Genomic DNA, 24,972 nt, shown 5'->3' on the forward strand with positions numbered 1-24,972 from the left:
TTATTTCTGTAACAATTAATAAAGTTGGTGAATAATGTTCAACGGTTAAGTGATGAAATTTATTTTTCTTCTTATAGTCGTAATGACATCAAAATGTTGTATATTTCACTAGATCAGTTTGGCAACTAACTTTTTCTAGACTTTATTATCCTTCACCATGTAGACCTAACGTTTATATATATATATTCTCTATAGGAAAGTTTTAAGTGAAAGATACCACTGTGGTGAGTGATTCCATTCTTTTGTTTATTTGAGCACAAACTTCTATATGTGGGGACGTTCAAGATCAATGAATATCAACCTTATTGTTATCTTTAGATAGAATAATGCTTTGTAAATGTGAATATTTTTGCAGCCGTTGTTCTTTTTCTATAAAAATGGGAAATTTGTGACTGGGGTTATTGGACTTGATGCCACAAGAGTGGAACATAAATTTGAAAAACTCTACATGTAATTATTTCATAGGCTACTTTACTTTCATGCTTCTAGGCATTTGTGTACAGTAGTGATGCATGTTGTGGATTTTATGGTCAAAGTTCTCTTCATATGTGAATTGATTGTATATGTTGCAGTGTGGACTAAATGAGGATATTTACTATTCTCAGAGTTCACTAGATAAGATGACAACATCTCTTATACCAATATTCCATGCATGCATTACCGAGAAGAAGAAACATTCAAGTAATGTTTCCAACCTTTTGTTTTACACATTGGAATATAACCAACTTCAATTATTTGAGTGTGGTGTTAGTAAATATGTGTTGCAAATATTCACACAATACATATTTCGGAACATGTTCCTTCGGTAATCACCGGTAGGGTGAGTTCCATACTCGGTCGTTAGTTGGAAGCACAAAAGACGAGAGATGATTGACTAGCCCGGGTGAAATTTATATTGAGGTAGGTTAAGTACATTTCACTTAATTCAATGTTATTTTTATTTTTTTATAGTTTTTTGGTATCTTGTTTAGTCAATTATGTATATCATGCTAGAGAGAAGCTTGGGAAAGATAGTCATTACAGTTGATACGATTATGATCGCGGATGGACAGATTAAATGACCTTTTTCCTATCAAAATTCGAAGCGGGCAGTACATAAAGTTGGAGAGTTTGGTTAAAGAAGATCTAGACCAAATGCGTAATGTAGTTAATTGGATTTTAAATTGAAGTGGCATTCATATCAGAAGTGTTGATATTTATGAGCTAAAGAATATGTTTATGTTTGTGCAAAATGATAATAGGTAGGTGCCTTTTAATTTGTGTTTGATCTATTTATTTTATTTGTAGTTATAATTTTCATTTTGAATGATGACAAGTGTTTTTTTGTACTATAGGTTATTGAAAATCACACTGCAGGGCTTGCCATTAAATGATTCAATAAGGCGAAATAGAATGCGTTGTTGGGCATGATCAAAGTTTAAAGATAGTGGGGTTATGTTTGGTATGAACAAAGAACCTACAAAATTGGCTAGACTAGTGGTTGATAAGATATACACAAAGAGGGGCATACGCAAAAAGTATAATTGGAAGCAGAATCTAAGAAGGGTGTTAGGAGATGAAAGTATCAATATTGGACTGGTCATGTAGATGATTTTACTAGTTTGGTGAGTGTGATGTGTTAGCATACTTGAGGTTCAGCCGTATTACCATGGTGCACACTAAAGATCAGGTATTCTTATATGACTTCAGTGTATGCTAACACAGCTGAACCTCAAGTATTCTAACACATCACACTCACCAAACTAGTCAAAACCATCTACCTAACCAATCCAATATTGGTACTTTATATCTCCTAACACCCTTCTTAGATTCTGCTTCCAATTATACTTCTTACGAATGCCTCTTTGTGTGTATATCTTACCAAAATAACCCCACTATCTTTAAACTTTGACCATGCCCAACAACGCATTCCATTTCGTCCTATTGAATTATTTAACGCCGAACCCTGCAATGTGATTTTCAAGAAACCTATAGTACAGAATAACACTTGTCATCATTCAAAATGAAAATTATAACTACAAACCAAATAAAATAAATAGATCAAACACAAATTAAAAAGCACTCACCTATTATCATTTTGCGCAAACATAAACATATTCTTTAGCTCATAAATTAACACTTCCCATATGAATACCACTTCAATTTAAAATCCAATTAACTACATAACGCATCTGGTCTAGATCTTTAACCAAACTCTCGAACTTTATGTTATGTCCACTTTGAATTTTGATAGGAAAATGTAATTTAATCTGTCCATCCACGATCAAAATCGTATCAACTGAAAAGACCAAATGACCATCTTTCCCAAGCTTCTCTCTAGCCTGATATACATAAAGACATAATTGCCTAAACAAGATACCAAGAAATAATCAAAAAATTGTAAACAAATAAAAATAACATTGAATTAAGTGAAATGCACTTAAACTACCTCAATATAAATTTCACCCGGGCTAGGCAATCATCTCTCGTCTTTTGTGCTTCCAATCAACGATCGAGTATGGAACTCACCTTACTGGTGATAACCAAAGGAACATGTTTCGAAATATGTATTGTGTGGAATATTTGCAACACATACTAACACCACACTCAAATAATTGAAGTTAGTTATATTCCAATGTGTGAAACAAAAAGTATGAAACATTACTTGAATGTTTCTTCTTCTTGGTAATGCATCCACGGAATATCAGTATAAAAGATGTTGTAATCTTATCTGGTGAACCTGAGAATAGTAAATACCCTCATCCTGTCCACCCAACACACTACAACATACACAATCAATTCACATATGAAAAGAACTTTGACCATAAAATCCACAATTTGCATCACTACTGTATACACACATACCTAGAAGCATGAAAGTAAAGTAGCCTATGAAATAATTACGTGTAGAGTTTATGCTCAAATAAACAAAAGAATGGAATCACTTACCACATTGGTCTCTTTCATGCCAAATTTTCGAAAAACTATCAGTGGATATTTGTTGTACGAAAGCTTTGCTAGGTTTCGATAATTTATGTGATAACTCATTGTTGGCAATGGGATGTTTGGACCCTTTCTTTGTGTTCGGTGAGCATCAGTTATGTGGTTTTCCTCAGTTGTGCCTAAAAGATAACAAATAATTCGAAGCACTTGGTTAGCCAATAAACCTCACAATTGGCCAACCATAATAATTTAGTTCGATTTGTTAGCCATAATAATTTTAGGGGAGCCTAATTTGAGAGGTGAGGAGAATCCAACTCAAAAAGATGAAATGCCACCTCCTCCTCCACCACCTCAAGTTCAACAACGCCAATCAATACCTTTGCACCCCTTTCAAGAGCAACTAAAAGAAGACTAAGCAGTCAACCATCAACGTGTGGAAGGGGCCAAACTGGATGAACTTAAACTTAACGTTTTGCTTTTGGTTTGTTAAAATTCATTTGGAAATTTGATTTGTAACTTAACTTTTTGCTTTTGGGTTTGCAACTTATTTCATTTTGGTTGTATGCACTTTTAATTTAAGTAGTTTGATAGACTAGAGAATTTGGCTTCGTATGAATTGGAATTAGAGGTTGGTATGAAATTATGAATTTTTGTATGATCTGGAAAAATAGTGCTTGAATTTGTTACACTTGTTGCAAGAATATTTTTTTATATTCAGTCCAAAATCCAAATAAATTAAAAAAAGCCCAACAATTTGAGCTTGAAGGGCCAATTCCGAAATTTTGATTCGGTTTCAGGGTTATTTTGGTCCAAATATTTTTTTGAGGAAGCCTTGTGAGCTCAAAGTAGGGTTCTGCGTATTTAACGGTAAATATTTAGTTTCTATGATATTAGGGTTATTTGGATTTGTAGTTTTAGTTCTCGATTTAATTTGTGCCATTATTGTTTTGTGGGCTTCATTGTATTTAATTAGTTTGAATTATATATATATATATATATTGGTTGAATAAAGTGAGGTGGGTTTAAGAATAATTAGGATATAGTTGAGAAGGTCACAGAGCAATATAACTAAAAAGCGTACATGTGCTATGAATGCCCAATGAATTTAAATTTGTTGTACATCTGCCAAATCACATGCTTGGAATTAGGCCTGCGTTCCATGTCTCTTTTCCAAAATATGTGAATTTGATTATATTCACTGTCGTTTAATTTTGTTCCTGATATCGATTAATCAGTTTAATATGAAATAACATGCCCTTAGACTTATTAGGTGGTCTCCTTATACTGGGTGCATATGTTATGACTATTATGTGATTGTCAATCTTAGAACCATCTCCAACCAAAGGCTATATATAGCTCACTTAATTTAGCCTAAATTTGTGCAAAACTATCTCCACCTAGGGCTATAAGAATTGCTAATTAAAAAGCATCAGGACCCAGCATGTGCATCACAAGCCAATCATCAACCCCACATCATATTGTCTACAAAATATTTTCTAAGAACAAAACATCTCTAGAATTTTCCATTCTTTATAATAGTAATTTTTGAATGGCCAAAACAAAGCCCCCATGGCTAGAGGAGAGAGGATTTGCTGCACCCAAAATTGGATATGGCCTTTCTGTGACCCTAATTATTGATTGATACGTATTTATAAACTCAACTTTTTAAAAACTTTGTTGTCATAAATTTAATACGTGTTCGTCAATAATTGAGGCCACAACCACAACCATTTTAGGTGCAAAAAATCCTCTTAGAGATAGGAATAATAGCTGTCCTCTCTCACTTACCACCAGACACACTATTCGTTGCTTCAATCCATGGTATTGATATGTTGTTATTTTTTTTGCCAACGGTGAATATGAATCTTTACTATTGATCATAAATCACCTCTTGGTATTTTGATACCATATTTACCAAATTAACATCTTTCCTTTTTTATTTGTGTAATTAACTAAAAAAAAGTTAAACATAAACAAAAAATGCGCATCCAATCAAATTATCACATAAAAACTTCAAATTTAAAGATTATACTATAAGAACCCTACCATTAGAGGCATTATTCCATTAAGAACACAAAAATTCCCTTTAAAATTTTAAATGAGTACTCAAAAATAGCAGTGGGAGTCCCTAAACAGAGACTTCTATTAGTAAGACAGGATTGTCTATTTATTAATGGAGGATACTGAATCTTATTTACTACTTTTTCATGACTGGTGGCCCTTTTTTTTCATGATGCGCCAGACTGCAGAAATATTATGTCGTCCGCATGGGATGGTTGCTAGTTTTTGTACGTAGCATAGCAACTTTTTTTGTTGATCTAGGCGGGACATTCTGTTTTAGTTTAAGGAATCAAAGTTGAATTAATTTAAAGGGGCCATGAGATTCTCCCACCAACCTTTTTTATTCAAAGATGATCACACTATTAAGAATGAGCAATGTTGCCAACTACTCGCTTAGTTGCTATAAAGTTGAATTAATTGAGAGTAGCGCTATTCACATACCTATTTTCACATTTTTTTTCTTTAGTTTTTTGCTATTTGATCGAATGAATAGCAGAATATTAATAAACAACCATTAACAAGAATGTGTGGGAGGTAAAAAGAGATTTGTGGATTGCACCACCCTTGATTGAATGGGAGTCAATTTACCCTTATGCCCCTTCTTTGGTTTAGATTTCTCCACCCGTTTTGCACTTCTTTCTTTTTAGGAAAATGACTTACATGAAACGGACTAACGATCACATGACGTCCCTTGTCTAACAATGTATTGTCATGTGTAAGTTTTTTTTCACATAACAATGTATGGTCGGAACGCCATATGACGGTGAACCCGTTCGATGTAAATAACTCACCTTTTGCGGGTTCATAGTAGAGAACATAGAGCAACTAAAGGAAAACAATACACCTAGTCCTGGATATGAAGAACAGTGAAAGAAAATGTTTTTTTCTTTTTTATTAAATGGAACCTATATAAAGCCAATCTAAAAAAAAAGGATTTCTGGTCTAAATAAAATGTTGGAACCTAGTAAAATTGGACCAAATTCAACGGAAAGGTTAATTTCTTTTTGTTAAACGTTCCTGATTTTTTAATATCTCAAACATGTTTTATTTGTCTTCAATTTTAAGATGTGCTCTTATTTTCTTTAATGTATTGTGATTTTTTTAAAAAACACATTAAACTACATTTTGGTTTTCCAAAACAAATATTTTCATATAAATTCAAGTTCTCATTGAACAAACTAGGGGCATCGATTTTATTGTTTGACTGATCTAAGAATATTGATTGCCTTGTTTGTTTAATGTGTTCTAGAAAAATAAGATGAAATTCTAGGGTAAGAAAAAGAAAAATAAGAAACGTGGTGGAGGAGAAAGAGAAAGCAAATAAGGACATAAGAGTAACTTGGCTTTAGCAAGTGTCCTAGCAATAAACTCAAAAGTAGTTGTTAGCATTGCTTTTAAGAGACAATATATGCTACATGTATGACTTTAATGCTACATAACACTTAGTGCTAGACTACGAATGTTTTAGCCTTTAGATTTGATTTTCACTAAAAAAAAAAAAAAAAAACAAGAGGAATACAATTAACAACATAAAGAGACACATTAAACTACACTCATATAGCACGCATGCCTTCTGATATGGAGAGATATTATCAGGACAATAAGAGATTCTGTGATAGTATGAAAGAAGACAAAATAGCAAAGTGGTAAATAAGAAAATAAAAAAGGGTTAACATGCATTTAAAAGTTGTACGTGCATGTTTTCATAACTATAAATGAAGCCCTCCCCTTCACTCATCTCTCACACAGAGACCTCTTTGACTCTCAAGGATACCATTTTTGGAGCTTTTAATTACATTTTTCTCTATCTTGTCTCATTTCCCTTCAATCTTCAAACAAAAAATTGACCTATCAGATCAAAAATTTGCAAACAATTCCAACGGGTATTATCATATATGAGTTTTATAGGCCCATATGTCCCCCATTCAAAAGTCATAGAAACATAGACCCAAAAAGGTGCCCCCATCCAGTGGCGGATCCAGGAATCTTACCCCAAGGGGTCGCAGTGTAAAAGTTCAAATAAAAATTTAGGATGGAAAAACATATTGAAAATGAAATCATAGTACTTTCATTCATAATTCATAATGGAAACAATATTACAAACTATAATTGTCCACGACGAGGTTTCATATTTTGAAAACGAAGCATTATAGCTTCATTTTCAATACAAGCAAAAATATCTCTCTCAATATAAACAAGCAAGCTATCACTCAACCATTGATCTCCCATTTTGTTCCTAAGTGGACCCTTAACAATATTCATGACAGAAAATGCTCTCTCTACTGAAGCAGTTGCAACTGGTAAAACTAAAGACAATGTAATGAGCAAATATACATAATTGAATACTTGATGCATCCTTGTCTCCACCATTTTTTTTGCAAGATCACCAATCCCTTCCAATTGAGAGAAATCACTACTGGAACACACATAATGAATATAAATCTCAAGTTGATCTTCAAGTGCCAAACGATCTTCATCCGAAAAGTCTTGAGGATAAAATTGAGCAAGACGAAGTAACTTTGGTTTATCAAAAGCTACAAATGAATCTTTCGGACTCAAACATGCCATACAAATAAGCAACTCGGTATTTACCTCATTAAAGCGATCCTCTAACTCCGTAATTTGCTCATCAATGACATAAATAAAGAGCTCCACACGATAATGATGACGATTTGTCTTTATTGGAGCATAACGCCTTGACCTCCTTGGAAGTATAAATGCCTCTTCCATGTTAGGAACATCAATATGATGTTTTTCACAAAAAGAAGATACTTCATCAACCAATGCATCGAACCCATTATTCCTCATCCAATATAGCTTTTCCTTGCATGATTTCACTAAAGCCATTGCATTCACAATTTCTTGATCTTTCCTTTGCAATGCTTGTGACAAATCATTTGTGAGTCCCAATATGACTTTCATCAAGAAAAGGTGAAACACAAACTCAAAAGTAAGTATCACTCTCATTAACGTATTTGCTTCACCCGCACTTTCATTGGGATTATCATCAATAACCATTTGAAGCACATGAACCACGGATGAAAACATAGAAATGATGCTAATCAAGGTACCATAGTGTGAGTTCCATCGTGTGTCACCGGCATGTTTGAGACTTGTTTCTTGATTTAAGCCTCGCCCCGTTATAAGACAATCATTTTCAAAAGCTATCACAAGCTCTTCTTGAAGTTGCCCTCTAAGTGAATCACGCCGCTTACAAGATGCTCCAACATGATTAACCACATTATTAGCCGTTGCAAAAAAAGAGGCAATGTCTATATTATTCTTTGCTACGGCAACAAGAGCTAGTTGAAGTTGATGAGCAAAGCAATGAACATAATATGCACAAGGTTGTTCTCTCAATATCTTTGTTTTAAGGCCATTCAACTCACCTCTCATATTGCTAGCACCATCATAACCTTGTCCTCGTAGCTTGGAAATGCTCAAACCGTAGCGAGAAAACAATGTGTCAATAACATCCTTTAGTGAACTTGAAGTAGTGTCGGTAACATGTTGGATACCCACAAATCTTTCAATTACATGCCCGTTGTCATCCACATAACGCAACACCATAGCCATTTGCTCTTTCACAGACACATCACGTGCTTCATCCACCAATATTGAAAAGAATCTATCTTTTAGACCATCCATGATAGCATCAAGTGTTTCAAGGGCACATGAATTCACAATTTCTTTTTGAATGGAAGGAGCTAGTAATTTGAGATTCCCCGGAGCATTTTCCATCACAACTTCTCTAACTTTATCATTATTATCTGCAAGGAATTGCAATAACTCCAAGTAATTTCCCCTATTGCTTGAAGTGGCACTTTCATCATGGCCACGAAAAGGAAGACCTTGTCGCAATAAAAACTTAGTACACTTGATTGAAGCAATCAAGCATGTGCGATAAGCCTTACGAGTTTGGTCAGAGTGTTTGCTCACTGCCGTTTCAATATGTGTAGCTTGATTCATCAAATTTGTAGCAGCTTCTCTAGCCTTATTATGAACACTCCCAACCGGTCCAACATGCATCTTAAATCTTTCTCTCCCTTTCTTCCAATTCTTAAATCCATCTCCAGTGAAAGCTTCACTACCCACTTGTTCAAAATTGGTTTTAAAGAGATAGCAATAGAGACAAAATGCCGCATCTTTAGATACACTATACTCCAACCAATCAAACTCATCAAACCATTGGGGAATGAAGCGTCGATTAATTCCCGACATATTAGTTATTGGGAAATTATGACCTCTAGGTTGACAAGGTCCTTTTTGTAGATATAATCTTCGGACCTCATCTCTCAAATTAGCGTCATAATCTATTATTCGAGTTCTTAATCCAGGATCCGCTTGAAGATTACCCAAAACATCATCTAACTGACTTTGTCTTGAACTTGGAGTTCTTGAACTACCAACAGTATTTGAACTATCAACATTATTCGAACTACCCGAACCCGATGATGACTTTCTCTTAAAAAAACCGTTCCATAATAATGCTTGCTACATATACAAAATATTCAAAATAAATACTCACAATATAAACAAACCATAAACATAATCAAAATAAATATGAATTGGATTTTCAATTAAATTAAATATCTCATCTTGCATTCTAATTTCTACATATACAAAATAATGAAAATAAAAACTCACAATATAAACAAACCATCAATATAACCAAAATAAATATGAATTGAATTTCAATTAAATTAAATATATTCTACATATACAAAATATTCAAAATAAATACTCACACAATATAAACAAACCATAAACATAATCAAAATAAATATGAATTGCATTTCAATTAAATTAAATATCTCATCTTGCATTCTACATCTACAAAATAATGAAAATAAAAAATCACAATATAAACAAACCATCAATAAAAACAAACCAATAAAAACTCACAATATAAACAAATCATCAATATAAACAAACCATCAATAAAAACTCACAATAAAAACTCACAAAATAAATATGAATTGAATTTCAATTAATTAAATATATTCTACATATACAAAATATTCAAAATAAATACTCACATCACAATATAAAAACCAAGGGAGGAGATGGAGTTGGAGCCGCCAGCAGAGGAGCAGCAAGGGAGGAGATGGAGTTCACGTTGAAGGTTTGGGGGCAACAGCAGCAAGGGAGGAGAGGAGAGGAGTTGAGGATTTGGGGGTATTGAGTTAGGGTTGAAGGATGAAAAATTGGGGCTTTTAATTGTATAGGGGTCGGGTAGGAAAGGCTGGGATGGGGGGGGGGGGGGGACACGGTGGGAATTTAATTTTTTTTTTTTTTCGGCCTGGCCCAAAACGACGCCGTTTTGGCCAGGTCATTTAAAAAAATTTCCTGGGCCAAAACGACGCCGTTTTGCCCGTATGTTTTGAAAAAAAAGAAGCGCGCAGCTTCTTCTTCCTCTTCCTGCAGTGCCGAGCTTCGTTCAGGATTTTTGTCGAACACTTGGCATGCGACTCCGACCCCGACGACCCCGACGACCCCAGCTCCAAGAGGTCGCGTATGGGAGCTTCAAGGTTGTTTCCATGGTTTCCAAGGGGTCGTGCGACCCCGACGACCCCACTGTGGATCCGCCCCAGCCCCCATCCAATTCCGCAGACGGTAGATTTGAATTTGGTCATGAACTAGAAACACTAAATCAACCAAGAGTAAAGAGGTGGGGTGATTCTTGGTGAGAAAACTTAAAATGTTTTGTTCCTCTTTACTTTCTTAATTAATATTAAAACAAAGAATTTATCAAACAATCAAATAGCTACATAAGATGGAATAGAAATGAGAGAAGAGAGAAATATACCTTAATTAGTATATTGCAGATACCAAAAGAAGATTGAAGAGAAATGAGACAAGATAGAGAAAATCTTAATTAAAACCTCAACTCCAAAAATGGTATCCTTGAGAGTCAGAGAGGTATCTGTGTGAGAGATGAGTGAAGGGGAGGGCTTCATTTATAGAGTTATGAAAGCATGCACGTACAACTTTTACATGCATGTTAACCCTTTTTTATTTTCTTATTTACAACTCTTTTCATACTACCACAGAATCTCTCTATTATTCTGATAACATTTCTCCATATCAAAAGCCATGCATGCTATATGAGTGTAGCTTATTGTGTCTCTTTATGTCGTCAATTGTATCCCTCTTGGGATTTTATTTATTTAATTTTTTTTATTGTGAAAATCAAATCCAAAGGCTAAAACATTCGTAGTCTAGCACTAAGTTGAAGGCACACCTATAGCATATATTGTGTCTCGTAAAAGCAATGCTAACAATCACTTCTTAGTTTATTGCTAGGACATTTGCTAAAGCCAAGTTACTCTTATGCCCTAATTTACTTTCTATTTCTCCTTCACTTCCACGTTTCTTATTTTTCTTCTTTTTACTCTAGTAAATTTCTTCTTATTTTTCCAGAACACATTAAACAAACAAGGCAACCAATATTCTTAGATCAATCAAGCAATAAAATCAATGCCCCTGGTTTGTTCAATAAGAACTTGAATTTATATGAAAATATTTGTTTTGGAAAACGAAAATGTAGTTTAATGTGTTCTAAAAATAACCAAAACACATTAAAGAAAATAAGAGCACATCTTAAAATTCAAGACAAACAAAAAATGTTTGAGATATTAAAAAATCAGGAACATTTAACCAAAAATAATTAACAAAAAGAAATTAACATTCCCGTTGAATTTGGTCCAATTTTACTAGGTTCCAACATTTTCTTTAGACCAAAAAACTTTTTTTTTTAAATTGGCTTTGTTGTCATAATATATTAGCCCTTTATATAGGTTTCATTCAATAAAACGGAAAAAAAAAAAACATTTTTCTTTCACCCTTCTTCACATCCAGGACTAGGAGTATTGTTTCCCTTTAGTTGCTCTATGTTTCTCAACTCTGAATCCAGAAATGGTGAATTATTTACATAGAACGGGTTCACCATCATATGACGTTCCGACCACACATTGTCATGTGAAAAAAAAACTTACATCATGACAATACATTGTTAGACTAGGGACGTCATGTGATAGTGAGTCTGTTTCATGTAAACATTCTCCTAAAAAGGAAGAAGTGCAAAACAGGAGGAGAAATCTAAAGCAAAGAAGGGACATAAGGGTAAATCAACTCCCATTCAATTATGGTTGGTGCAATCCACATATCTGTTTTTACCTCCCACATACCCTTGTTAATGGTTGTCTATTAATTTTCCGCTATTCATTCGATCAAACAACAAAAAACTAAAGAAAAAAAAACATGTAAAAAGTGAAAATAGGTATGTGAATAGCGTTACCCTCAATTAATTCAACTTTATAGCAACTAAGCGAGTAATTGGCAAAATTGCTCATTCTTAATGGTGTGATCATCTTTGGATCAAAAAGGTTGGTGGGAGAATCTCATGGGTCCCCTTAAATTAATTTAACTTTGATTCCTTAAACTAAAACAGAATGTTCAGCCTAAATCAACAAAAAAGTTGTTATGCTACATATAGAAACTAGCAACCATCCCACGCAGATGACATCATATTTCTACAATCCGGCGCATCATGGAAAAAATGGCCACCCAATAATGAAAAAGTAGTAAATAAGATTCACTATCCTCCATTAATAGATAGAGAATCCTATCTTACTAATAGAAGTGTCTATTTAGGGGCTCCCATTGTCATTTTTGAGTACTCATTTAAAAATTTAAAAGGAATTTTTGTGTTCTTAATGGAATAATGACTCCAATGGTAGAATTCTTATAGTATAATCTCTAAATTTGAAGTTTTTATGATTTTATGTGATAATTTGATTGGTTGCACATTTTTTGTTTATGTTAACTTTTTTTTAATTAATTACCAAAAAAATGTTAATTTGGTAAATATGTTAGCAAAATACCAAGAGGTGATTTATGATAAATAGTAAAGACTCATATTCACCATTGGCAAAAAAAAAATCAGTATCATGGATTGAAGCAACAAATAGTGTCTGGTGCTAAGTGAGAGAGAAAGAGAGAAAGAGAGAAAGAGAGAAAGAGAAAGAGAGAAAGAGAGAAAGAGAAAGAGAGGTAGATAGAAAAGAGAGGACATCTATTATTCCTATCTCTAGTGAGAGGATTTTCTGCATCCAAAATGGTTGTGAGAGATCTTAGATTCGAATCTCGTGGATGGTGAATTCAATACTAATTTAGGCTGCCCATTATGTGGCTTAGCTGAACTTCCCCTTCCTTTAATGTAAAAATATCGATGTACTAAAAAAAATAAAAAAGGCTGTAAAAAATAGTTAAAACATGCTAAAATTAAAAACAAAATCCTCTATAAACCACCCACATATATACGATCACAAGTTTAAAGTACCCCGGTTGAGAGAAGATTTACCCGTAGAGAGCTTCAAAAGTATACTTCAATAGTGCAATCTTAGCACCGACACAGTTCGACACCCATTCCCTATCTTTGATGAAGGCCACCGCTGGCTGCAGAAAATTTTTACACACGATCAAAAAATTAAATTTTCCCTTCTCAGATGAATACAGGGATCACTTAGGCCCCCGCTTGACCCCACAACATTTGGGGAGCAAGAAACTCTAGCATTTTGCTCTGTGGGTACCGTGGGAGAGAGTTAGACCCCAAACCACTAGGGAGCAAAACCAAGGGCCTGGCCGCTAGACCAACAACTCTTAGTTGACACGTATGGTAAATATACAAACCAATTTTTTAAAATATCGTAATCTAACAACAGGAACTTACCACAACACGGACATTGAACTGCTGACTTGCATAGTCAGTCTTCTTGTAGGTAGAATAAACAATGTCACGACTATCATTTTTGGGGCATAACAAGAAATAATATCGTAACTGCTAAGCAGCTGCACATCAGATAATAATTAGCGTATCTGAAAAAAAAATTATTACTTGAACAAGTATTGATGCATAGCTAATGTAAATACATTTGTTTCATCAGGTAGAGAAAATACGTTATCCTTAAGCAAGAACACAGTGATCAGCTAAGCACCCATCAAACAAATGAAGATTGGTGAATATAAATGCAAATATAGGTTACCTGACCATGGTCAATGACAACGTTGGTCTCCGGGTTTATTTGAATTAATGAGGACAGATAATTATAAAGATAAATGAGGTAAAGGTTTAAACTGAGATTTTTTAGGGAGCTTTTAGATCCAAGTCCAAAAACTTAAGCTGGGATTACGTCCAATCTAGTGCCTCTGTTTTGGTTTATTTGGGCCAATTGACTTTCTTAAGCTCATTTTGCACATTGAGATAAACAATATAAACAAATTCAAGTCTTTGATTTCATGCATATTTTGCTCTCAATTTTGAATATACCCAGTCTACTCATCTTGGGAAAATGATCCAGAAATTCATCCACATATAAATATCAACCAACTCAACCTATGTGCAAACATTTATTAAATGGCTATACCTCTATACAAGTCACATTTAATCAACAGGCTAGGCTCGACACACGATGCATTAATCAAACAGCAACACCAATAACTAATACACATCAGAAAATATCATTCCACTGTTTCCAGTGGAATGTCATGCCCAATTTTTCTCTCAGCAAAGGCCATCATTCATGGATGCCAATTAAAATCAAAAGCATCAGATTCCACCAACAACAGAGTCATTTTTTATTTTTGATTTTTGGAAAGAATAAAAACCCAGTCAAATTTACACCAGAAACGACAAAAAAGGCATGCAATGATATAGGTACTTTAGATGCACTAGAATACTCTCACAAGCATGTAGTGATGAGTAGAGGTGTCTACGGTGGAGCTTTGGGACAGGTGGGAGAGCGTTAGGTATGGAGAAAACGATGGTGCAGGCAAAGATATAAAAGAAACCATTTTAAAACTGAAACAATGAGAGTAATTTAGTGATTTCTTTTAATCTTAAGACCCATGAGAAGATACAAGATTTCATAACAGACAGCTGTTCAGTTTTTCAAATCTTAATCTTAGAGCAAGTCCACCCCTAACGACTTTGCGCCAGCACCCAACGCATTTATCCACTCAAGTGAACAGTAATAGACTGGAGTGAATAGTAATAGGCCAAGGCATCCCCACCCCTAAAAAAATGCGCTGGCACCCAGCACATTTATTTGGTGTGTTTTTTTTTAAGTTTATTTCGGATAAGATTTTTAACCAATTTCAGATAAAATTTCAAATAAACTTAAAAAAAATACACACTAAAATAAAATTACATACTCATCAAATAAACTATAAAAAAAAACACACTAAAATGAAATTACATAAACTCATCAAATACACTTTATTCTTCAAAGCTTTTTGGTATTTTTTTTTCACACAAAAAGTATATGAAAGCTTTGGTAGAAAGTGTAGAAAATATTGAAATGTGGTGTAAGGTGGAAGATGAGAGTTAGGTATTTATAGAAAAAATAAATAATTTTTTTTTAAAATTTTCTGTATTTTTTAATAAATTTTATGTTAGTTGATTAACGTGGACCGTTGATCTGTGATCGGACGGTCTATTTTAAAAGTAAAATTTAAATTTTTTTTACCGTTGGAAATCCAACGGATATAAGCATGCCACGTCGCTGGTGGGATCCGGAACACAAGTGGGCTTACAGCCCTGTCTGCTACTCGCGCCCAGGCGCGCTTGTCGTGCACGCGCCAGGCCAACAGCCCGGCTTCTTGCTCAGTCTCTTTTGGGCTGGTCCAGAGCCCAGCTCGGGCTGGGTACCAGTCAGGTTGAGGGGGTGGACTTGGTTGACAGGGTGCTGGCCTTGTTTTTGTGCTGGGTCCTGGGCAAAGTCCACTCCGGTGGACTTGCTCTTAGAAGAGGGATTCCAACACTAAACAATAAGGGCATGCAATTCTAACTAGGGGTGGGTTCGGTACGGTTACCGTACCAAAACTCTTGTACCAATTACCGTACCAAACTTTCGGTTTGATAAAATCTATTACCATTACCGTACCAAACTTTCGGTATACCGAAGTTCGGTATTGCCAAAAGTTTGGTTGGCATGGTATGGCAATGGTAATTGCCATTTTGTTTTTTTAACCCAATTCAAGGGCAAAACTTTTTTTTTTGTACCTTTATCTCATACATTATAGATTAAATTCATCTATTATTCATCATTCACAATTCACACACATAATAATTCAAATGAAGCATCAAGATTCATCATGAAAATTAAGCTTACAATCCAAATAGAAGTTACGAACCAAAACAAATAGAAATTAACAATCCAAATAGAAATTAAAGTTTCAAACCAAATGAAAATTGGAAGTAAACTTCAAAAAAGAGAATTCATTGATCAGTTATTCAAGCTTGAGATGTCGAAACTTTTGGAGGAGGCATTGAACTTGTAGAAGATTGAGTTTGTGTCAAGCTTACATTACAAACAAAGAAAACATATTAATTAGTAGCAAGAAGAATTAAAGTTGAAAACCATTTAATAACAAATTTACTAAAAAAATTAAAGCATATCTTTCTTGTTTTCTCTTCTTCTATTTCCTTGTAAAATTGAAACATATCTTCCGTTGGTCCTTGTAGAAGTTTACTTCACCTGCCCTAAGCCAACCACTAGTACACACTAGTGCCTCAATTATTTTAGGAGTCAAGAATACCCTAAAAGGGTTCACAACCCTCCTCCCTAGACTAAATGCATTTTCACTAGCAACAGTAGAAGTGGGGGTTACAAAGATATTTTGGCTATTTGTGAAATAATTAGGAACTCTTTTGTATTTGATTTCCACAATTTTAAGAGATCAAAATCACCAACAACAATGCTAATATAAGTAGGGTTTTATTTTCAAATTATTGGAATATTATAAATATGTGTTATATAATTATGTATTATATAAATTATAAATTATATTGTATTTTCGGTATGGTACAGTAATACCGTGGTAATGGTATCCATTACCAATACCGTACCATGAAATTTCGGTACGGTACAATACCGTACCATTACCAATTGGTACAAAAAATTTAGCACAAAATCGGTATGGCACGGTTGGCAATTCGGTTGGCACGGCAATTTGGCAAAAAAATCCACTCCTAATTCTAACGAATGGGAAACCCAAGGAGGGCGACGGGTTTCAAATTCCCCCTTTCATGTATATACACCATAGCCAGGTAAAATGTAACATAAGAGTGATCTCAATCCTCTATTCCGCAAACAAAATAAGCTCTCAAACATTTTAAAGGATTAAAAAACAATAACCCAAGTTAACGGAAGACCAGATTGCAATATCGCGCACCTTAGAAGCGTCAATCTTGTATGCTTTTACGTGTGGAAATCGTTCAATCAAATCTTGAAGGACTGGAGAAACCAGGGTGCCTGCACAAAGAATAATTAGTACACAATGATTAATTTGAAAGGGGTTGTATTTAACTTTGATTGATAACAAAACAATGGCAAATTCTTTGGAACTTACAGAATGCAGAGGAGGGTGCCGAGAAGAAAAAAAATTACTGACGAGATTCCAATAGGTTATCTCAACGAAATATTTATGTCAAATTGTCAATGAATAGGGGAAAAACTTGATGAAACTGTACACAAGTTGCATAAAAAATAATCAATTAAAACCGCAGAGATACTGACCTTCAAGATCAAACATTACTTGACGAAATCGGGCATCTGAGTTAAAGCTGCAAATTCTTGAGCGAACTGGAAGTAAGAAATAAAACGATAAAAATTGCGAATATAGAAACAGAAAGTAGGAGCCACTTGGTATTTCCGAGGTCTTAGATTAGAATCTCGTTGTACAAAATATAAATAAAAGAAAACAGAAAGTAGGAGAGAAAGAGGGAGTAGTAGCTGAACCTGAACATGAATCTGAATGCAGGAAACGAGGGTTTGGGGAGTGGAAGCAATTGGAGAATGGTTTGGGTTGTGAAGATGGTGCTACGATTAGGATTTCCAGGTGTGATTTTTGATAGAAATAGAATTAGGGAGCAACTGCCGTACCAAAACCCCAAAATTCCTCGCCATTACTTCCCCTTCCTTTTCAGTTCACTACTTCTTCCTCTCTCTCGTTCTCTCTGCCTGCAAAAAATTTATAAGCGGTTGAAAGTTTTACTTTTTTATGTTATTAATGTTTTTTAACACAAAAATCCATTCCGATTTCCAAACCGAAGTTTTCGGGATTTTCAATTTCAAGACCGATCATAAATCAAATTTTCAGGAATCCTAAATTTTAAAAATCCCGAAATAATTTTGGATTTTTGGGTTATTGGGCTGAATTTTCTTTACAGAGTTGGGGTATGAATATGGAAGCTTCATCTAAATCCTATTAAAAAACCAAGATTGAGAGAGATAAGTAGCAAGACTGCAGGAGAAGAAAACGCAAGGAATTGTATGAAATTATAAGTTTATAACACAATTGCATACAAGACTTTCTGAAGACCTAAAGATCTAAATCCAAGTTCACATCACTACTAGGTTCTATGCAATTTTTTTTTTCCAAACACGACCACACAAACAGGTACCATATGATGTTACCTGTTACCATAATTTATAAGGCCAGAGGGGCACAATTCCACCTTGTTCCAATTGTAAAGCTTGACAAATAATTCATACAAAAGGAGTTCCTACTGAAACAAATACAGATAATCAATTCACAAATTATATTGCAGGTGGAATATTTTACACATGTTAATATGCTGTATATTTTGGTGCAACTACAGGTTGTGAAAATTTGCCAAAGATAAGAGTACATTTCCAAAAAATCTAAATTTAATGGATTAAACTAAAAATCAACCAACACTTTCCTTTTCCATTATGCAAAATTGCAAATTATGCAGATAATTGAATAACTTCAACGATGATAGTACATCTAAACTAAAAATCAATACAAAAAATGAATTACTTTAGACATCTAAACTAAAAATCAACCAACACTTTTAATAAAATCAAGAACAATGCATAATCAAGACTAGATTTCACAAACCCTAATCTAGATTTCACAAATCCTAATCTAAATTTCACAAACCCTAAATTTCAAACCCTAAATTAATTCCAAAATTTACCTGATTTGGGGGAGAATCGGTGTGCAGGGCACTGGAATCTAGATGAAGAAGTCGAGGGAGAGAGATCAAATGTGAGCGGCGCCGGTGGCCGTAGTTCTGCCTCAGTGCCGTGAAGGAAGGCTCCTCCACACAGTTAGGGTCTGAGGTAGGGATGGGCAAAATACCCATGGGTTGGGGTAACCGTGGTTATCCGCCCATTTAAAGTTCACGGTTACGGTTATGCGTAACCGTTTAGATGAACAAACGGTTATGGGTATAACCGTTTATCCATGAAATTTAAACGGTTATAACGGGTATCCATCGGTTATAGGTATTACCCGCGGTTATATGGGTATCCATTTACTCATTTAATTTAAGCGATTATATGGGTATCCATTTACCCATTTAATTTAAGCGGTTATATGGGTATCCATTTACCCATTTAATTTAATATATGTTAAAATAAATAAAAAATTATGGATTTTGAGGGGTTTTAGAAGCAGGCTCTCTCTCTCTCTCTCTCTCTCTCTCTCTCTCTCTCTCTCTCTCTCTCTCTCTCTCTCTCTCTCTCTCTCTCTCTCTCTCTCTCTCTCTCTCTCTCTCCTTCCCAGTGACCCTGCAACCCCAACCAACAAAGCCAAACTTCAATTATATTTCCGTACATCGCCAAGTTCGGACTCAAAGCTTCCCCAACTTCGCTTTTTTACCATAATTGAAATAATAAAATAGGTGTAAACTATTATTTTACAATAATTGAAAGTCGCATTTCTCTCCAAGAAATATGAAATAGGCGTAAACTATTATTTTATATAATTGAAATAATAAAATAGGTGTAAACTATTATTTCAATTATTAGAATTGTATGAGAACTTAAATTATTAAAATAGGGAAATGCATGCTAAAATGTACTTATAACAGTGTTTAATTGTCAGAAAACAAAAATTATGACCAATTTTTCTTTTGTAATTTTCAAGTTGTTAAAAAAAAACATGTAAACGGGTGAAAAAGGGTAAATGGGTAAAAAAATGGTAAATGGGTAAAAAAAGGATAAACGGGCTCAAAAACGAGTAAACGGGTAAATGGTTATGGTTATGGGTAAATAGGTACACAGTTATTGGTATGGATAACCGTTTATAAACGGTTATGGTTATGAGTATAACCATTTATGCAATTACCCAACGGGTAAACGGTTATGCGGGTATGAATATAAACTGTTATAGGTAAATAACCATGGTTACCTGCCCGCCATAACCGTTGCTCATCCCTAGTGTGAGGGATGAGAAGTCGAGAGATAGAGAGAGATCGAAGAGGGTGTGGTCGGATTCTGAGGTGAGGAGGTTGTATGAGGTGAGGTCGAAGAGGGTGGTGAGGTGAGGTCGAGTTGAAGTTGAGAGTCGGAGAGAGAGTGATTGAGTTGTGAGTTCTCTAGGGTTTGATCCTTGTGTTGTATTCAACAGTTGAGATTAAATCTCAACCAAATCCAACGGCTATTAAAATTCCGAATATATATTAAAAAAATTAAATAATACAATTTTTTTTATTTCGATTCGGTTTGGGATTACCGAAATCCCGAAAACTTAAGACCGACCCGTACCGAAATTTCAAGATCGATTCGGTATTGGGTATCAAAAATTTTGGGATTTTCAGTTTGGTTTCGGGAATTTTTCGGTTTGGTTTAGGAATTTTGGTATGTTTTTCCAACCCTACAAAAATCTTACTACTTGTATAAAGACACGTGGTATACCACTTAATATTTCAAGCACATTAAAAATTTTCTCCTCTTCCTAGTTCTCTCTCGCTTCTTCCTTTGGGTCCAAAGAATTTTAACTTTTAACTCAACCTACCGAGTCGAGTTGTAAAAACTGAAGAAAGATAAATAAGGGGTGTGCTATCCACACACCCTATTTTACTTCCTACACTCTCTTAATTTGTCGTTGTCGGATCAATTGAATTAAAGAATATTAAAAAACAGAAATTAATAAGGGATGTGAGAAGTAAAAAAATAGTGTTTGGATAGAACACCCCAAAAATAATAAGGGTTTTACAACAAATAGTCCCTTATTATGTTTTAACAAGTCATCACTTTAGTTTTTTTACATTGCAAACTCATCAATTTTGTCTTTCATCTATTGTGTTGTTCATCAATGTCCCCCTCCAACTTGAGAAATTTTGGAAGTCATTGCAAATACAAGATTCTTTTTGGAGCTTAGCAAAGTGGTGAACTACGATTGGTTTGATCATTTTCTAAGGTATGTATGCAGTCTAATTCTAAGGTTAGGTGCAATCATAAAATAAAATGAAAAGGATACTACACTATTGAACTATTGATTTATTTTTTATCATGTCTCGGAAGTGAGGCATAATAATTGAACAGGTACATTATGGCGTCACATGTTGATTTTGAATGTGTCTCGGGATTTGAGCATGACTAGGATCTTGACATCACATAGCAGGGCAGGCCCAGGCCTAGTGCAGGTAATGCGACCGTCAGGGGCCCAAAAAAATTAGGGGCACCCAAATTGTTAGTGTGGCATATTTATTTACGTTTTCATATGAGAATAAATTTATAAAATTTGCTTTAATGACAAAAAAAAAAAAAATAATTAGAACAAGCGATTTTGTTGTTTGAAATTAATGAGGAGGTCTTAGGTGGTTTGAATTCCAATTTTTACAAATTTCTTTTCATAACAGTATAAATTTATAAAATTTGGCTAAATGATTAGAAGTTTAATTAGAAGCAATGATTTTTGTATTTAAAATTAACGAGAGTTCCTAAGTTCGAAATGCTATGTGCATTTTTTTTAAGGGTAATGCATAGACTAAATTTTTAAACCAAATTTGCAAATTATATGACGAGTCGTCAAAATGTTTAATTTGGTGCCCATTCATTACTTATACATATCGTTAAAGACTAAAAAAATATCATTATTTTTTTAGTCTTATATTGACGAGGTTAGTAAAGAAAATAAAACAACTCACGATTTATACAAAAGCATTTTAAAAGTTCAGATAGAAGACAAAACTCATAATCTATCTACTTGTAAGCTTGAAGTTTTTTGGTTTCTTTCTCTTGATACAAAAGAAATTAGTTTTTCTATGTTTCTAAATTATTGAGTTTGAAGTGTTTTTCTAAATATAATTTTATCGATATCTTACGTGTAAAAACAAATAATTTTTTATATGAAGTGAGGACACATTTTTTGAAGTCGCCTTAGGCCTCAAAAATCTCTGAACCGGCCCTACACCCAGCATATTTCTTTGGCATTTGCCGACTAGAACTCATATGACATTAGACACCTGAGTGTTTGACAAATTTCCTCATTGCAGAAATTTTGTGCGCTATGCGCAGAGTTTATGTATAAATTAAACTTGAATGATCACCTGGACATATTATTTATGTCGTCTGCATATAATTTTGTAACACGTGTTGTGTCAGTTGGTGTTTCTCTTGTGTGGAATGGAATGTCACGGTGGCTACGAGGCCTCTTCTTGAACTAACTGTAATTAGTAAAAACTCGTGTTCTATCATCTCTAGCAACATATACAATGAATGAATGGCCTTAGAACACATGCTTTCGTCAAGATTGGGATTCAACAAGGCAGACTGTCTGTGCTCGAAATTTTGGCTCCAGAATTAATGGTCTCTCCTCGTCGGTTAGAGATGGTCAGAAACTTGGTGGAGAGCTTACCCTTCATCCAGCAAGTCTCAAGAAGAAAACATATGGCTGATGTGTGTGTGTAAATATGTATGTATAATACTTTATGATCCGTATCTGGAATTTCGTATTTATAAAGCAAGTCTTACAATTTTTATACCAAAAAAGAAAAAAACCTAGAAAAGATAAAAATAAATTGGCACAAAAAAGCATACAACGGCGTAAATTCTATCTCTATAGCAAAGTAGAAACATACCACACAAACTCAATCTAACTATACAAAATAGTTAATAACGTTTGACAATTGCAGCATAGAGCTTCTTCACAATGCGATTTTGGAACCGAGAAAATGCATTGCTCCATGGCACACTAGACAGCAATGAACCAAGAACAATCCAAAACCCGAATGCAAATCCAAGCCCCAAGCTCAGATAAAACCAATTGTCTTCAAGTAAATGACCTTCTCCTTGTTTCTCATTAGCTACCGGTGGCACGACGTCATTTGTAATGCGACACTCTTCCAATGGAGGTCCACAAAGTTTATTGCCAGCATAAGTGGACAGATCAAAGCTTTGAAGTTGAGTGCTTTTTGGAATTTGCCCTATCAGATTGTTATAGGACAAATTCAGATAATTAAGAAATGTCAAATTCGAGATGCTTGGAGAAATTTCTCCAGAAAGTTGGTTCACGGACAAATCAAGCGACTCTAACATTGCCATATCACCGATTTTGGAAGGGATTCTTCCGGTTAAAAGATTATCGGATAAATTCAATGTTTGTAAGCGAATGAGGCTGGTTTGCTCTTCAAGGATTTCTCCAGATAACATGTTGCTTGAAAGGTCAAACTAGCTACCAAACCAAGCATTGTGTTATATTTCACCTCTTTGCCTTTGGTCACAATAACTGCACTCTCTATGTAGGTGGTCATGTCATAATAAAGCACACCAGCTACCTCAACACCATACCCAGCATCATGCTCACTGAAAATGTCACGTCCCGATCCCAACATACGTCCAGGATCGACACGCGACGTCTCCAAATACTCGTATATCTAACATACCATGCCTCCTGGATATGAATAAAGCACCACTCAATGTCCAAATTGCGTAGTAATTTCCATATATTTTATGGCTACATCCAACCTTCTCGTTAGACAGCCTATGTACCCTCAACAGGGATCAAGCCATTCGTAGTTCGTCTAACATTCCTCTTATTACTGCCATGCATGATAAGAATTCCATCTCATGTACACATACACACACACACACATATGCAAGCCGTAATCAAACCAATAAACATCCAACAAAAGCCATAATTCAGTTCTCATCCAAGTGATCCAATGATGTACACATTCAACAAGAGTAATCAACCATGAGATAAATAATATAACATTTCATGATGTTAAATATAATCAATCTCCAGAAGGTATGTCGTATTTCCCTTACCTAGATTCCTAAGCATTGCTCTTAGTTACTAACTCAAGGATCCACCATCGTGGCCAAATTCTGTTTCACAAATGTAAGATACTACTAAATGCATGACTTGAATTCTAATCCTAATGAAAGTACTTTGGATTACTAATGTAACAGTATCCAAATTCAATGCCCTTTTGGTTGATCTAAAATAAATCATTGTAAATACACATGAAGGAATAATTCTGGACCATTAATAATGATGTGTTTTAGTAGGTATAAAATGCACCAAAACAATAAAATAATTGACCTTATAATCATATCACAACTTTACTCAAATTTATCTTATAAGCCAAGGGATGGAATCATATAATGCACACCTATATAAAATACATTATTTCTGACTTTAAAGAAATGCTTTGATCGATAAAGTTGGAACTACCCAACAGCCCTAGCAGCATATGAAAAAGAATTATGAACGTAAAGGCTATTTTGGTGTAGTTCAAGAACTTGCATGCTTATGCATGAATATACAAATATGTGTATACACAACCTAAATAGGTAAAGAATGCATAAATACGTTGGCACATAATTGTATAAGAAAATGGTTCCTTTGGAACCCAATACGTAACCTTATCAAGTGGTTTAAGCACAAACTTAAAACAGATAAGTAAATTAAAATTAAAGTTGTAAGAAGAATTGATATTGCAAAAGCAACAGCCTCATCTCCACAAAAGCTGCAGAAAAACAGTATTAGTCAACCAAGATTAAGCCCGATTTTGAACACCCATAACCATACCAAATGATGCAAACTTACATGAGATTCGAAGCTTGTTTTGAGTACATTAAAAACATATAAGATTTGTAGGAAACGGGGTTCCGAGTTGAAAGTTATGCAAGATACAGAATTGAACCCCGAAACTGGAAATCCAGT

At 34.5% G+C, this 24,972-nt stretch overlaps 1 protein-coding gene and 1 pseudogene across 1 annotated transcript in view; both read right to left on the bottom strand.

Annotated features, from left to right (window-relative positions):
- Nucleotides 1-19,159, bottom strand: part of LOC139192002 (uncharacterized) — a 49,093-nt gene extending 29,934 nt beyond the window's left edge. Inside the window, exons 1-5 of the mRNA XM_070813048.1 lie at nt 18,992-19,159; nt 18,472-18,553; nt 17,565-17,630; nt 17,221-17,300; nt 7,576-9,477 (exon numbers count right to left, since the gene is read on the bottom strand). Coding sequence (XP_070669149.1) covers nt 7,576-9,477; nt 17,221-17,300; nt 17,565-17,630; nt 18,472-18,553; nt 18,992-19,159 — 2,298 coding nt within the window. The remainder of the gene's footprint in view (nt 1-7,575; nt 9,478-17,220; nt 17,301-17,564; nt 17,631-18,471; nt 18,554-18,991) is intronic.
- A 3,754-nt stretch (nt 19,160-22,913) lies between these two features.
- Nucleotides 22,914-23,635, bottom strand: LOC114821440 (receptor-like protein EIX2; annotated as a pseudogene).
- Nucleotides 23,636-24,972: the final 1,337 nt, after the last annotated feature.

Source organism: Malus domestica, chromosome 15 (genome assembly GCF_042453785.1).
Source record: "Malus domestica chromosome 15, GDT2T_hap1".
NCBI lineage: Eukaryota > Viridiplantae > Streptophyta > Magnoliopsida > Rosales > Rosaceae > Malus > Malus domestica.